Source organism: Gobio gobio (genome assembly GCF_949357685.1).
Source record: "Gobio gobio genome assembly, chromosome: 18".
Taxonomy (NCBI): Eukaryota; Metazoa; Chordata; class Actinopteri; order Cypriniformes; family Gobionidae; genus Gobio; species Gobio gobio.
Window position 1 is genome coordinate 32,638,285 of NC_137111.1, and position 17,451 is coordinate 32,655,735.

Below are 17,451 nucleotides of genomic sequence, written 5' to 3' on the forward strand. Positions count from 1 at the left end.
AGAGTAGAGAAACACACATACACATCCACAAACACACGCAACCAGGCAAGCGTAAGTAGGGAACAGGCTGTTGGGAGAGAAAGAATCAGAGAAAATAAGACAGATAATCAGTTGAATCAAGCCATTGACTACGCTATGGGCACGAAAAGCACATGTAAAAGTTTGGAGTAAGATAAAAGAATCAGCAACGCGACAACTGAAAGACTTTAATGACAGTTCAAGGGACTCGCAGACGCAGAGGGACACACAAGCCTCCTCGGGCTTCTGGACAGCGGGAGGTTTAGGGAAGGGTAGAAAAAATGTGGAAGGCTGGATGCTGCGTTTATAAGCAAGCTTATGTCATCTGGCTTTGTGAGATGTGAAGGGGCAGGCCTCGTGTGATGGCTCATTATGTGCTCTGCTGGGGAGGTGGGGCCTTGGAGGATAATTACATATATGCCCCCCACCCTGCCATATACAGGTGAGTAGAAAAACTTCTGGTCTGTATCAGTATTATTTTAGTATGATTGAGTTAAACTGTTTAAACTTCAAGTTTTAGTAATTTAGCTTTTTTTATTAGTTTATTTTAACATATCTACATAGTTTTTTTTATTCTTTTTTGTATTTTACTCTTAGCTATTCTAGTACTTTGTTAAAATGTTGTCTATATATATATATATATATATATATATATATATATATATATATATATATATATATATATATATATATATATATATATATATATATATATATATATATATATATATATATATATATATATATATATATATATATATATATATATATATATATATACTCACCTAAAGGATTATTCGCCTTCGCCCTTTCGCCTTCAGAACTGCCTTTATTCTACGTGGCATTGATTCAACAAGGTGCTGAAAGCATTCTTTAGAAATGTTGGCCCATATTGATAGGATAGCATCTTGCAGTTGATGGAGATTTGTGGGATGCACATCCAGGGCACGAAGCTCCCGTCCACCACATCCCAAAGATGCTCTATTGGGTTGAGATCTGGTGACTGTGGGGGCCATTTTAGTACAGTGAACTCATTGTCATGTTCAAGAAACCAATTTGAAATGATTCAAGCTTTGTGACATGGTGCATTATTCTGCTGGAAGTAGCCATCAGAGGATGGGTACATGGTGGTCATAAAGGGATGGACATGGTCAGAAACAATGCTTAGGTAGGCCGTGGCATTTAAACGATGCCCAATTGGCACTAAGGGGCCTAAAGTGTGCCAAAAAAACATCCCCCACACCATTACACCACCACCACCAGCCTGCACAGTGGTAACAAGGCATGATGGATCCATGTTCTCATTCTGTTTACGCCAAATTCTGACTCTACCATCTGAATGTCTCAACAGAAATTGAGACTCATCAGACCAGGCAACATTTTTCCAGTCTTCAACTGTCCAATTTTGGTGAGCTTGTGCAAATTGTGGCCTCTTTTTCCTATTTGTAGTGGAGATGAGTGGTACCCAGTGGGGTCTTCTGCTGTTGTAGCCCATCCGCCTCACGGTTGTGCGTGTTGTGGCTTCACAAATGCTTTGCTGCATACCTTGGTTGTAACGAGTGGTTATTTCAGTCAAAGTTGCTCTTCTATCAGCTTGAATCAGTCGGCCCATTCTCCTCTGACCTCTAGCATCAACAAGGCATTTTCGCCCACAGGAGTCAGGACTGCCGCATACTGGATGTTTTTCCCTTTTCACACCATTCTTTGTAAACCCTAGAAATGGTTGTGCGTGAAAATCCCAGTAATTGAGCAGATTGTGAAATACTCAGACCGGCCCGTCTGGCACCAACAACCATGCCACGCTCAAAATTGCTTAAATCACCTTTCTTTCCCAGTTTGGAGTTCAGGAGATTGTCTTGACCAGGACCACACCCCTAAATGCATTGAAGCAACTGCCATGTGATTGGTTGATTAGAAAACTGCATTAATGAGAAATTGAACAGGTTTTTCTAATAATCCTTTAGGTGAGTGTGTAACACTTAAATATATAAGATTTAACACTTAATATATAACACTTTTATACACTTTTAACATATATATATATATATATATATATATATATATATATATATATATATATATATATATATATATATATATATATATATATATATATATATATATATATATATATATAAATCTTGTCTAACATATTCATCATAAAAATTGTAAATAAACTGTGGTCATGAATTAGCCTGGCTCCGGCCTCCTACGCACTTCCGCTCAATTTTCATTTTCCTTCAGTACTCCGTCTGGGATTGCGGTATATTCTCTGGTTTTCTCCGGGTCAAATTTTAATCGGTCCAATCAGTGAACAGAGGGAGTGGCTGAGAACGATGATATTGATGTCTTGCGCTAGTTTGAGATGACATACGTCACGACCAAACGTTAGCGATTGGTTATGGCAGATCCAGAGTGGCTCTGGGCAGATCCAATAGTTTTAAACTTCAACAGAGTACCCGCCTTCAAGGAAGTTAACGCCTGTCAATGGAGAGTGGCCAGACTCTCTGTACAAATGAAATGTACGAGAGTCTGATTGGACCAGGCTAGTCATGAATGTTTGAATTGACTTCAATTCAGGGTGACCAACAAGCAAGCTGAAAGTTTTCCTCATTTTCACATGTACATTGTCACAAGTTCTTTGATTATAGCATGTAAATTTAAGGGAGTGACTTCCAGGTAGCTAATTTCACTTGCTAAGTAGTTTGTGGTGAATACCTGAGGCAACCCACAGTTTGTCACAGTAAAAGTTCAGTGCTCTCATTCACCTTTTCTGCTGGATAGCTATTACTGAGGACCATTGCACTTCAAGGTTTTTATGAGGACCATTATGACCTCAATTGAATAGTAGTTTTAACCAGGGTTCGAATGAAATGGGAGTTTGGGCGGTCTGACTGCTAAGGTTCAGGGGGGTCACGAAGTATGTATTTATTATTATTTTTTATATTTTGTTAAACTAAAAAAGTTAATTTGCAAGTTAATTAGGACACATATTCACTAGGCGTTAAATTGCGGTAAATTGCCAGAAAACGCCTTCACCTGAAGGGGTAACAGTCAAGATTGTTTTGTTGGGATCATCATACGATGGACGGAGCATTGAAAAAACAAAAACACTGACACTGTCACCATAATTTCATATAATGATTATTGCTGAAGCTTTTTATCACTGTATTGAATTAAGTTACCAAAAAAGTGTGGTCCTCCTGACAGGTTTAATAACTTAATTAAATCAAAAACTTAATTAAATACAATAAAACACAAAACATTTAAGTAAACATGTTTCTAACAGATTAAAGTGCAAAAAAGAACAACAGGGAACATTGTACAGTGAGGCCCCATTAGTTAATGTTAGGCCATTAGGCCTAACATTAGCTAACAATGAACAATATCTACATTAACTAATGTAAATGAATGGAAAATAATTGTAAACTGTTACCAAACATTAATAAAGAATCAGAACATTTTCAATCAATATCTGGGCCTAGGGCATGTTTTAGTCCAAATAAAAATGTAAAAATGTTTAATTTTGAAAATAAATAGCCTATTAATTCTTTAAAAGTGTAGTGTATAAAATTTATGAGGATCTATTGACATAAATGCAATATAATATACTGTATATAAATATGTTTTCAGTGGTGTATAAAGACCTAACATAATGAACCGTTATGTTTTTATTACCTTAGAATCAGGCATTTCTATCTACATACACCGCGGGTCCCCTTACAGTAAAGTCACCATTTCGCGGCGCCATGTTTCTACAGTAGCCCTAAACGGACAAACTGCTCTACAGAGCGCTAGCTACTCTCTGCTGTCTCAGACGACGACATCTTTGTCCTGTGTCGGCCACCGTAGCTTCTCATGTGCTTTGAAAGGGAGGGGTGAGTGGTGGGCGGTTGCAGTACGCAAACTCACCACTAGATGCCGCAAAAATTTACACAATGCACCTGTAAGTATTTGGTGCTGTGATAAACACCATAGTGAATACAAAAATCTGAATGTCTGTTTGAAACAGAAAACTGCTTTGTACACGGGGTTATGCTGTTTCATAAGCGCCATCTACTGTCAGAGAGTGACAGTACGAACATTTTCATTCAGCGTGTCTCACGTTGGGGTTGTTTACATCAGAGTGCACGACTCTTTGACGCAGCACACGCACACAGAGTTTGTATATTTTAACCTCTTAACCTCTAAAAATATTCCTAAAATGCATTCTAAAAATTTTAATAATTGGTAATAAGGACTTAGTCCCCGGTATTTTGAAGTGCCCACGATAACAATACTGAGATTGCGCAACAAAAGTTGAGTTCTGAAATTCCTTTAAAAAAGTAAAATCCCTGAAAGCTGTTGTTATAGTTTTCACTAACAGTAAAGCTAAAAACATTCTAGTGCAACTTGTTGTCAATGGAATGTAATATTCATATCCTTTGTAAAGGAATAGAAAATGTTGTCATCATTTACTCATCCTCAAAGTTGCTCCAAACCTGTATGAGTTTATTTCTTCTGTTGAACACAAAGGAAGATATTTTAAAGAATGTTGGTAACCAGACAGTTGACGGTAGCCATTGACTTCCATAGTTTTTCCTACTATGGAAGTCAATGGGTGCTGTCAACTGTCTGGTTACCAACATTCTTTAAAATATCTTCCTTTGTGTTTAACAGAAGAAATAAATGCATACAGTTTTGGAACAACTTGAGGGTGAGTAAGTAATGACAACATTTTCCCTTTGTGATACTGACATCATTATCTAAGCTGTCGCGTCATGCAAACATTTAAATTATGTGATCTTTTTCCTTTTACCATTGGTATGTAAATCTTGTCATCCAATCTTTAAAAAAGAGGCGTGTTATACACTTTTCTTAAACCACTGGAATGTTGAAGAGCCTCAGCACAGGTGAGCTTATTGTTTTCTGAACCTCTCTGTATGTACTATTCACCTCACCGGTTATAGTCGATGGGTGTGTACATGTGTACTAAGACGTTGCATTTTTCCCTGCTCACGTGCTGTCACCAAACAAGTTATAATATGCGTGTTGTTATTGTCATTCACACATAAATATATCTAAATATATCAGCTGATGTCTGGCATACAGCAAGATTTATCAAAGGTGTGTCTGTTATTCACTGAGCACCTTTGTAAAAGCTCTTCCCACATCCTAGAAGCCGTGACAGGAAAGTTTTTCTTCCTGGTTTTCGCGACCATGATTCTATCTATACATTGTTTCAAGAATAAACAGAGCCCTCATGCCCTTTCTTTGAGTCTCCTCCCCTGCCTTGTTTGTGAACTATCCGGTTGGAGGAGGTTGGGAATGGAGATCTTCGGAACAAACCAAAGACAGATGATAGAGGGGAGATTTGTGTGTGGCATGAACTTTTTGGTGCTCATACATCTAACTGACTTGGGAATGCGGTCGTTTAAAAGCAGAGTTGGGTCACTGAGGTAGAGTAGTGTTTTGGTTTATCAGACCTTTTGTGGTATTAGTTTGCCAAAAAAGTAAATATAAGTTGTACTTTTTTACCATCTCTTTCTATACTCTTTCTATCCTCTTATTATTCACATCTGAATACCAGCTGAAGTATGTTTGTGTGTACACGGGTATGACAAGTTATTAGGCTTTTTTGTTATTAAAAGCTGGTTTCTCTGTACGTTGTGGTTTGAGTTGACGTCTGTATAATGGGTACATCAGATAGAATCTATTTACATCACATTGCTAGTGCTAAGAATATCAGGTTCAGATATGAGATGGCAAGTAAACAAATTTAACCTCATGATTTGCCTGGTTTGACAAATAGTCAGTGTTCATATGTAGTTCAGTGTGCTTATATTTAAGCCCAAATACATTCACACATCATATCTGGGTTGCCTTTTTACAGATAAAACTTTACATTTCCTTGTGTAATGCTATAACTCCTGGTTTAAATAAATGTGTCTCACATGCCTTATGTACATTTTACATGCAATCATTTTCCCTTTGGTTCCAGGGAGAGGCCATCACGGCCAGTGTCTCAGTCTGATCCAGAAGTGGCCGAGCGATTGGCTATGGGCAGCACTGAAACTCTGGCCAATGGCAACAAAGTTGACCTCCAAGCTGCAAAACGGCTGGCCAAACGTTTGTACAATCTTGATGGATTTAAGAAGTCAGACGTGGCACGTCATCTGAGCAAGAAGTGAGAATGATTTCAATCATTAATAAAAACGTTTATTTTAGTTCATTCCTCTTGCTCTGTTTTTTGAGCTTTTTTAAAGCAAAGTTCTCTTTGATAATGAAAAATACCACGTTTTAGGGAAAATGTGGAGAAATACACAGTGGGGATTGCAATTAAAAAAGTTGTAGGATTTTTTTCTGATTTTTGGATCCCCAGTATAAGAACCAAAAACCCCTTTTCTTATGCATTTGTCTTTTCATGACTTGTGTAGCAATGATTTCAGTCGCATGGTCGCCGAGGAGTATCTAAGTTATTTTAACCTCTCGGGGATGATGGTGGATCAGGCGTTGAGGTGAGCTTGCTGCTCCATCGTGTTTAGTTAAGTAAATATTTGCTCTCATTTCACGTGTCATACAGGGTCATGCTGTTTTTCCTGCTGTCTTTTTCTTAGAGTGTTTTTGAGAGAGTTTGCCCTAATGGGAGAGACACAAGAGAGGGAGCGAGTACTATCACATTTCTCTAAAAGATACCTCCAGTGCAACCCGAACACTATACCAAATGAAGGTAAGCCATACAAGCATTGTGCGTGTGAATGAATGCGCATTTGTTGTGCATCTGATGTGCATTACAATAAAAGTAACACTATGGGGTGCTCTTGCTCTTGCTAAGCTTATAGGAGATCTATGCCTGTGTGTTTCAGATAGTGTTCACACATTGACTTGTGCCCTGATGCTGCTCAACACTGATCTGCATGGTCATGTGAGTATCTGATGTACCATAAACATAGCAAATAATAAGAAAAAGCAACAGAATTTTTTTTTGAACCGTGTTCAGCCATCAAGGCCCGTTTAAAAGATTGGAAAATATACATTGATACATGCTTTTTCTGAATCTAAACGGATTGTAAATAGAATTTCTTTAAAATGTATTCCATTAAAATTGCACTTATTGTATTAAATAATTATTGTAATATACAGTAAACTACAAAACATTAATAGATTGTGGATTTTTTATTGGATTTTACTACAGTACAAAAATGCATTAAACGAATCCCAGTCACATTTTTGAAATGTCTACTTTGTGGAAAACAAAAAATATAATCTGACTCTTAAATAATTGGAAGTTATAATAGATGTTCATTGTGAAATTACTATTATTATTTTTTACATGTACATGATTGAAGTCTCTGTGGAGGGAGCTGGTTGGGATAAAAACAACTCTGTTTTTAGGATGGATTTTATTCTTTGAGCTGTTGAGCTGTGCCAGTTTTACATTTAGGAATAAAAATAGAAATGCATCCATAAATGTAGTAGTAAAAATGATTGTCAGGGGAAGCAAAATCATTTTTTGCACAAAATATTAACACGATTACTGCCCACTGCGTAGTTGGTATTTTAAGTGTTGTTGAGTGCACAGGAACTGTGAAATAGGTCAGCGCATCAGCTGACAGTAAATTTATATTGCATTCGTCTCTCTCTGATTCAGAACATTGGGAAGAGGATGTCCTGCATGCAGTTCATTCGTAACTTGGAGGGACTAAATGATGGCCAAAACTTCTCAAAAGACCTTCTAAAGGTTTGTAGGGGTTTCAAGCATTCACACACATTCACACACTGCATATTGCATAATGAATTATTCCATAAAGGTCCGTATTGTGGTTAAGCCATAAAATATATTTATATGCACCACAGCTAATGAAACATTTCTGTGTGTAATTAACATATTCTGAGACATGCACATTCTTGTGCTGCTACTCTCTTCTGGAAATATTGTAAAGGCCCACTCTTGTTATTTATTACGATGCATTTTAGTTTTTGAACTCATTAATGCTCATTTATGTAATTTTTAAATGTTTCTTCAGTAGCTTTAATTTGCATACACTACTGTTCAAAAGTTTAGGGTTGGTAAGATTTGGGAGGAAGTCTCACCAAGGCTGCAATTTTTTTTTTAACCAAAAATACAGTCAAAACAGTAATATTGTGGAATATTATTACTATTTAATTTTAATGTATTTTTAAATGTAATTAATTTTTGTGATGGCAAAGCTGAATTTTCAGCCGTTACTCAAGTTGTCAGTGTTAAATGATTCTTCAGAAATCATTCTAATGCTCAAGAAAAATTTATTATTATTAAAGCTGAAAACAATTGTGCTGCGTAATATTTATGAAGAAACCGTAATACAAGCTTTTCAGGAATCTGTGATGAATAGAAAGTTCAAAAGAACTCGATTTATTTGAAAAAAAAAAATTTTAATATCAATGAAAAAGCCTTTACTGTCACTTTTGATTAAAAAAAAATCCTTAAATTGAAGTCTTTAAATTTAACCGATATAAACTAATTTAATAAATACAATTATTTCTTATTTGGAATATCCAGAAATGTCCATGAAGACTTCCACTAGAACATACAGGTATAGGCCTGGTTTCACAGACAGGGTTTAGACTTAGCCAGGATTAGGCCTTAGTTTAATTAGGACATTTAAGTGGCTTTTATAAAGTGCCTTAGAAAAAAACATTACTGGTGTGTATCTTGAGACAAAACAATGGCAGTGACACATTTTAAGATATGCCAGTGCAAGTTGCTTTCGGTTAAAACAGCTAAAACATGCATTTTAGTCTGGGACTAGCTTAAGCCTTGTCTGGATACTGCACTTTGATATACTCAGAATTGACTATACTGTATATATAAATACTCTATATATTGAACATCTTCTTCAAATTTCTAGAAACTGCAACGCTGTCAGTCAAAAATCATAATAATCAGATTAATATCGGAATATTCTTGTTCATTTAAATATCCATCCATTCATATAAAGAGCACTTTTCGTTGTAGATATTTTTGGAGAAATGTATATACAACTCGTCGTCTGTATACTTAAGTTGTGACAGAACCATTATGACAGACCATAGCATAGCTACAAGATGAACTTTTAAACTGTTAAATGATGCACTAAAGGCCCACTGTGCCTGATTGTATTGATTTATTGTCACTTTAGTGTTCACCATGTCTGAAGTTGAGTGTTGGGACTAAAATTAGTCATGTACAGGATTTCTGTCGCAGCTGATGTCAATAAACTTCCTGTGCTCCAGTGTGCTGGTGCTCAGGGTTTGCCTATTTTAGTCCCTTCGTTTGGATTACAGGCCAGGCTGCACAAGAATAATAGCCCCATGATGGCCGCACCTGAACCACTCTGCTGATATGTGTTTTAAAATCACGGGGAACCTTTCATGCGTTTGGTCCTCCCACTCTCTCTCTCTCCTCTGGCCATCTCTCTCTCTCTTTCTCTCTGTGTGTGTGTGTCGCTCATCCCTCGTTCTCTCCTCCGCCCTCTCACTCTGTGCCTCGCACTATTCCATCACCTCCCACCCCCTCACTGTTTTTCTGTGCTCTCTCTCTCTCTCTCTCTCTCTCTCTCTCTCTCTCTCTCTCTCTCTCTCTCTCTCTCGCTCTCTCGCTCTCTCTCTCTCTCTCTCTCTCTCTCTCTCTCTCTCTCTCTCTCTCTCTCACTCATTCTAGCTATTTAACTATCTGCCATCTTGCTCTTTGTTTCACCCTATAATCTGCAAAAAACGTACTCTGCTGAACTGTACTTAGCCCTGTCTGTCGAGGTTATTTCCATATATCTATATAATCCTCCTTATCTCAGCTCTTGGCTGTCAAATGGCATCCTTCTCTCTTCTTCTTAACTCTGGTCTTCCTTTTCCTGGTTTCTTTCCTCCTACCACTATGTGAGGGTGTGAAGGCCACGCAGTTGTCGAGTCTGTCTAACTAGGCTCTCAAGCTACTTGGATATTCCTTCTCATAATTCTGTTCTCTTGACCCTCTATTTCATCTCTGTCTGCTTGATATTACAACAGACTTTAAGGTTAAATATAGTAAAGATCGAAATGGCAGCAGATAGAGATGTCTGAAAGCCAACAGGTTAGGCTCTCAGTGCCTGTGTGGTTCATGACAGTTAACGGCCGTGAAAAACCTGTGTGAAGTCTGTCTTCATGCCAGCAACAGCAGGGGTGGCATGGAGGACAGATGGAAATTTGGCTGCCACACGGCTTCTCACTGAAATGAGGGTTTTGTCATGGTATTATCATAAATGCGTTACAAATTGCGCACTCATTCTCTCTCTCCCGTTCCTATTTTGTTCCCTCAGTTTTCTTTTTCAGTTTGCAAATTGTTTCTGTTCTTTCAGTCAATTGTGCGAACAGCATAATTTCCTTCTTTGTTATCTCCATTGTGATATTAATGAATATCTGCATCACTGCAAACAGTATTATGCTCCTCCTATTCGTCACTACACTTGTACTTACAGCATTGAATTGTGTGAGATGCTGTTCTGAAGTTTGATCTTTAAAGGCACAATATGTAAGATTTTTGGATTAAAATATCCAAAAACCACTAGAACAATGTTATATATTTTGGTGACTTGTGTACTTACATTATCCCAAATGTTTCCAAGAATGTTTAAATCCAGAGAAATAAGGTATTTTAACCAGGACACAGACCGTGTCTGTGCGTCGCCTATCAATGACATCATCCCTGCGTTACCCTCGATTTTCGGTTTCATTTTGTAGAACCCCCAGAGATGCTTTAATATATTATGTGTTTTATTAGACAGGTGAGCAATTGTTTGGATACATTCATCGACAGAAAACTAACACTAAATCTTGTTTTCTTGATTTACCGTGAGTACCATGTTTTACCATGCCTAATATCGATCTAGCTTGCTGCAGTGCGCAACATGTGTCTCATAGTAGCCGCAGAGCGAACGCACAGAGTAGCATTATAGCATAACTTTCAGCACACTCAAATAATGTATCTAATATGATAAAACAGCACTGCTCATGAGCGTTAAAAGCGTAAGTGGTTGTTTGTGGCATAATAAAAGCTCCGCAAAATCGAGGCGTCATCAAGCTAGATCCTTTGTTTTGAATAAGTGACCTCTAGTAGTGAAAAATTACATATTGTGGCTTTTACTTTTTCTAAAACACTTAAGTGGAAGGTTGGAAAGGCGACGAATTGAAATGCTATGCGGAAAACCCTTATATGGGCATGGTTTGGGCGTGTTTTATGCAAATTTCTAACATCGGCAAGTGGTCGATCATTTAGAATACTCCAAATTCATTCACGGAATTCAAATTCTTTTTTTTTTTCTGTGAGAAGTTCTCCTGTGTGTATAGATATGAATACAGCAGGTCCACGCAATCCACACAATTATTTGCGAATGAGACCCAATGTTTATTGTTAGCTAATACACATAATAAGTAATGTATTGTGTATTTTATCACGGATAGAACATTGTATTGACTAGTTAACATCTAAGACTGTAACTATATCATAGAAAATGTAACCAAGCTTCAGTTTCTTCATTACAGTCCTTCAGGCATCATATGTTACAGCAGCCATTGCACAACAAACATGGATGCATTCCATTTGCAAGATGTGTTTGGCTTTTCAAAGCAGGCTTGACTACTACCCCAGGTGGTTGTGCAGTTTCAACTAGGATCTCTGTCTGCTTTAATGTGGACACATGGAGTCCTTGTGCTCTGACATGAGCAGATAAAACCTCCCTATGCCTAGCTCACTGGTTTAACTGCTGGCTGCCTTGTGACCATGGCCAAATAAAAGCAGGTCATGTTTAAATAAACTTAGACTCAGACTCTGTGATGCCCAGTGTGCCAGAGCTGTCTGTGACAAACACAGGGATAGAGAACAAGCTGCAACAATGAGCCAAATGACAAGAGAAACCGTACCAACCAAATTGATTTACTATCTTTCCTCTGCGTCAACATTATCCCAAGTGACTTGTTAGTGCATAATTCTTATTGATAACATAAGTCAACTGTTCATTGGCTGCTCCCACGTGTGAACTGTCCAATTAAATTTTGTAACTCATTTGGCAAAAAAAGCAAAAGCAATTTGTACAAAGCTTTAAGCAATGTTGCATTTAAAAATGATTTATCGATTATTTATTGTCACATTTAACTTATTATTTTTTTCAGAATTTAAATAAACCATTTGAAGTGTCTATTTACCCATTTAAAAAGTTAAATGTTTAATGAATACATTGATAATTCGTCACGTTCTTAATTGTATTCCTAGCCAATACAATAAAGTCAACATTTCAAATTAGAGTTAATGATTTACAGTGCATTATCATAATTCACTCAATCATAAATTAGAGCAACAGGTTAATTGCTTATTATCAAGTTACAACAGACCTTTTCTACATTATGTGCAGAGAAAATGAGAGTGAGTAGGGCAGTAACATGTAGCGCGTGTGAGGATTCGCACGTTCAAGAGCCCTGAAAACTGATTGACATTCATGGGAGGGTGGGATCATCGAACATTCAAGTGCCATGATTTGTCAGTCATGCTGGGAGACGGGTACATCAATTGAGAAGCAGAGCGCGAGAGAGGCAGTGAAAGAGATCAGCCGAGATTGTGAATGCAAGAGAGAGATGGGAGGGTGAGCACTCCTCTCTCACAAGATCTCATTCTCACCGCACAGCCCATTTTTTATCTGCATCACGGAGGAGGAAAAAGGCTGTGAGGAGAAGAAAAGAGAGCGCAGGATTCGGACGTCAAACCTCTATTGTTCCTACAGCCGTGCAGAAAAGCTGTGTTTTGTGGAAGGGGGGAAAAGCAGGTGTGAAAGAGTCTGCAAATAGGATAACAGGCATTCGGACACAAGCTCAAAGAGGAAGGGGGAAAAAAGAAAGGGATGAAAGAGAATTGTGGACAACTTCTGATACATTCAACCATTTGACGTGGAATAGAGAAAACTGCACAAAGCAACAAGATCTTGTTTCTTTGCTGATTTCCTGCTCTAGTCTCGTCCTTCTGTCTCTCACACGTTTGATGTCTATTTTTCCGTCCCAGAGGGGGACGCTAGGTGACGTCACAGTTTTGGGATGCCAGTTTGAGAGTGGGTGGAAGTCAGACCCTCTCAGTCTGTTCCCTGCATGAGCCCATGTGTGTTTATCTCATGCATTTGCTTCAATGATGTTCGCATTCCTCCGTCTGTCCTCTTCTCTCCAATTATCTCCTTCCACCACTGCGGTCCTCACGAGCCATCTGCAACGCACCTGTGTGCGTGTCGGCGTGCGTCGGTGAACACGTGTAGGTGTGGTGAACTTGAGGATGTATACGAGGAAACAACTGGATGTTAACCACAGATCCTCTTCCTTGATCGTCTTCGGTCTTTCAGTCAAAGCAGAAAGTTTTATGCAAAATGGCGCTGGTGGATTTGCAGTGGCCTGGCAATGTTTTTACATGCATAATGAATAGGAATGGATCCATAATGCAAGAGTTGGAGTCACTATGGAAGCCCTGATGCCCATGTGACACCCTTAAGGATCTCCCTAAGAGCTTTGCCACTGCCAAAGACTTTGATTTTGCCACTGTATCGTTCGACATGCTATTTGAACTTTTATTCTCCTGATCACCCCCGCCGGTCTGGATTATACTGGGAGAAGACATCAAGTGAATGAAGACAATATCTTGTGTACTTGAACATTGTCTGATCTCTAAAGCCTTCTTTTTACCGTTTCCTCATCTCTGGATCCCATATCTACCAAAATCATGATTGGTGTAAACAGTATTCACTCTACTGGCCGTATCCGCTCTCGCTCCCTGTGTTCGGTGCGATGTGGCCGGGATTTCAGTGTGATGGACCCGTTTCGTTACACTAAAGCACCTCGCTCACGTTCCTTAAAGCCCCTGGCCTTCCCTGATCTGCTCGGCAAGGTTGAGGATGGCCAAAACCACCCACAAACCCGGAAAAAAAAGGAAAGTGTAACACTTGTTAACTACAAAACTGCCCATGGAAATTTAGATCTTTTGCAGTCAGAGAAATGATGAGCTAATTTTTCCTCCTTCCTTCTAATGGTGGTTGGGTTGTTTATCTATGACGTTTGAACTGAAATGCTACTTGGAAAAAAGTATAGACTGCAACCTGTTTCTGGTTCATGGTTATTGTTAACTTTCGGTTGCTATTTTTAGATGCGTCAGTGGGATGTTTGAGCGTACGCACTCGTGTACACGCACAGGGCAGGACTGTTGATGGGGTTGTGTGATTTAATTATGTTGTTTTTCTCTTTTAACAGGCTCTCTACAACTCTATCAAAAATGAAAAGCTGCAGTGGACAATGTAAGTCTAATGTTTTCCCCAGTGACTGTTTTTAGTGCATCAGATTCAAGAGCACCATTCTAATTTCCAGTGTCATCCAAAACATTTGAAAATAATTCAATGCCTCTAAAAGTGTTATTGATTTAAAAATGGTGTAAGCACATTAAAGAATCCTTTAGCTGCTCAAAAGGCATTTTCATTTATACAGTAAGATATGCTTATTATGTGCACTCCTAGAAAAATAGGTTCATTAGGGTTCTATACTCAACTCCAAAGGATTCTTTACTCAAAAAGGTTTTGTAAAAAAAGCTTTCGACATTAGTGATAAGAAAGGAAATGATTCTTTAGGCTATCATAAATACTTTTTTCCCCCTTGGTATTTATTATTTTAGTTTCTTGTAGTGATAAAGTCTCTATTTATATAGTCTTTCAGAAAGAGAGGGGGAAAAAATAGAGATTCAGAAGAGAGAACAATGTAAAATTTACCACCACAATCATCATTAGAAACACCTTTGTGTTAACAAGTTGTCGGTTCCATTTTTATTAAGAACTTTTCACCTCGACTATAAAGAATCCAATAGCGTTCTTTTCATTGAGTCCCTTGTTAAAGATTCTACTTGAAATTCTTTTTTTCTCTCTAAAAGAACAATTTTTTCCACATATATACGTGTATTTATGACCTGGCCGTAGCTATTTGATTCCCTAAGCTCTTACTTTCGACTTTCCAGATTTTGTTGCCATGGTTACTACAAGTTGCCTCTTCATAATTACAGGTTGAAATCTTTGTCTGGCTAATGTGCAGACTCAAACACAGCCCTCTCTCTTTTTCTCTCACACATACTCACTCACTCACTCACATGTACACTGTGTTCGCTCCTGAAGGGATTCTGCTGTACCCTTGTTTATACGTGTGAAGGAGAAAAGCACAAGTGATTGTTTTATTGGCTTATATTCAGCAGCAGTTCTTTCACCTTCATCCATCCCAGCGTCCCCATGCTTTATCCCTCCGCTCTCTCCCTTCATTTCTGAGTTTGATTCACTTCATTGCACTTTCATTTAGCATTGTGTGATTCTCAACTAAAGGCCATCATTCACTGTATGAATCAATGCACGTCAGTCACCATTTTTTTATGGCTGCTCTTTCTGCCTCCTTCTCTCATGGTGCTCCGTCTTCTGAGCTGGCTCTCTTGGTTACCAGTGTGGAGGCCAGCAGTTACTAAGCAACAGATGAGAGCATTATCATGTGAAGGCAAAGGCTATGTGCTGTACTCGGTTGCAGTTAGAGGAATGTTTAGCGGTCCAGGCCTCAGGGGCTTTCCAGGGTGTCTAACTGCACTCTCTGCACAGCTGCCACTCAGCTGGATGCATGTACTGTAGATTAAAAAAAAACTGTGCCATGCACTAGGCAATGAAGATACAGTTTCATTCCCTATCAGTGACTCTAAATACACAATGCACAAAAATTGAGGTTGGATGGTGCTTTGTTACCTCACTCCCTAAATCCCTATCTGTATGTATATGTGTGTGTTTAAAGTCAAAAACTAAAGCAGCAATTAAAGTTCAATGTTGACAGAGAATTTCCCAGTACATAAAATACCCTGTGGGTAAAGGTGAGAATGCAAAGTACTTTTCGTAATATTGCTCTTGTTTGTGTACTCTGCAGCGATGAGGATGAACTGCGCAAATCTTTCTCTGAGCTGGACGGCAGGAAAGACTCCACATCGCACACTATGAAGCGGATCAGCAGTGGAGGAAACCCCCTTTGCAGTGTTGCACAACAGTCCAGCGCTCAAGTCTACAACGACGGCTTTCTCGTGCGGAAAGTTCATGCTGATGTTGATGGCAAGAAAAGTAAGCCTTCCCTCAAATACAGCCTACATATCTTTCATGTTTTAATCATAAATCAAAAAAATTTAGATTTTCCAATGGGGTAAGAAAAAGTAAACTTCATTCAAGAATTATCTCCAAAAACAAGTCTTATTAACTTTTGCTAATTATGTAAATTTAAGTAAGTACATTTATAAAACAAGTCAAAAATACATATTCTTATAACTTTAATAATGTTATATTTGACTGTGTATCGTTCTTTTAGCTCCACGAGGTAAAAGAGGGTGGAAGGCATTTTATGCCGTCCTAAAAGGACTGATTCTCTACCTGCAAAAGGTAAGTTTTACTCAATGATTACTCATGCTATGTGAACCATAGTTTCTTGTGGTTGCCGTACAGGTATTATTTGTAAAAAAAAATATTTGTGATTTGCGATTTGTCTGCAGGATGAATATCGTCCAGATAAGCAGCTGTCTGATGAGGACTTGAAGAATGCAGTATCAATCCATCATTCTTTAGCCATGCGGGCAGCAGACTATAGCAAGCGACCCAATGTGTTTTACCTTCGCACTGCTGACTGGAGAGTCTTTCTCTTCCAGGCCCCGTAAGTCTTCTTACCTTATTTATATTATAAGTGTGATTCAAATAAATGCAGCCTGGGTGAGTAATAGAGACTTTCAAAAACATTTAAAAAAAAGTACTGACCATAAACTTTTGAACAGTAGTGCTTAACTTAAAGCCACAATATGTCATTTTTCGTCACTAGAGGTCGCTTACTCAAAACAAATTAATTTCGTGGAGCTTTTATTATGCCACAGACGACCGCTTCCACTTTTTCTGGCCATGCGTGTGTGAGATAAGGCAGTGCTGTTTTATCATATTAGATACATTATTTGAGTGTGCTGAAAGTTATGTTATAATGCTACTCTGTGCGTTTGCTCTGCAGCTACTATGAGACACTTGTTGCACACTGCAGTAAGCTAAATCGATATTAGGCATGGTAAAACATGCTACTCGCGGTAATCATGAAAATGAGATTTAAACAATAAGACTAGGCCTAACGGTGTTGAGCTATATAACAATGATTAGTTTTCTGTCAATGAATGTATCCAAACAGTTGCTCACCTGTCTAATAAAACGAATAATATGTTAAAGCGTATCTGGTGTTTCCATGGTTTCTACAAAATAAAACTGGAAATCGAGGGTAACGTGTGGAGGATATCATTGATAGGCGACACACGGACACTGTCCGTGTCCTGGTTAAAATTGCTTATTTCTCGGGATTTAAACATCCTTGGAAACAAGGATGGCCTTTAAAGGAAAATAAATACATTTT

The 17,451-nt window shown here is 38.3% G+C and overlaps 1 protein-coding gene across 1 annotated transcript in view; it reads left to right on the top strand.

Annotated features, from left to right (window-relative positions):
• Positions 1 to 17,451, top strand: part of psda (pleckstrin and Sec7 domain containing a) — a 31,103-nt gene that overhangs the window by 9,309 nt on the left and 4,343 nt on the right. The window contains exons 6-14 of the mRNA XM_079842065.1: positions 5,999 to 6,184; positions 6,435 to 6,515; positions 6,615 to 6,727; positions 6,864 to 6,922; positions 7,649 to 7,738; positions 14,266 to 14,309; positions 15,952 to 16,139; positions 16,381 to 16,451; positions 16,562 to 16,719. Of these exons, the coding sequence (XP_079698191.1) occupies positions 5,999 to 6,184; positions 6,435 to 6,515; positions 6,615 to 6,727; positions 6,864 to 6,922; positions 7,649 to 7,738; positions 14,266 to 14,309; positions 15,952 to 16,139; positions 16,381 to 16,451; positions 16,562 to 16,719 (990 nt within the window). The remainder of the gene's footprint in view (positions 1 to 5,998; positions 6,185 to 6,434; positions 6,516 to 6,614; positions 6,728 to 6,863; positions 6,923 to 7,648; positions 7,739 to 14,265; positions 14,310 to 15,951; positions 16,140 to 16,380; positions 16,452 to 16,561; positions 16,720 to 17,451) is intronic.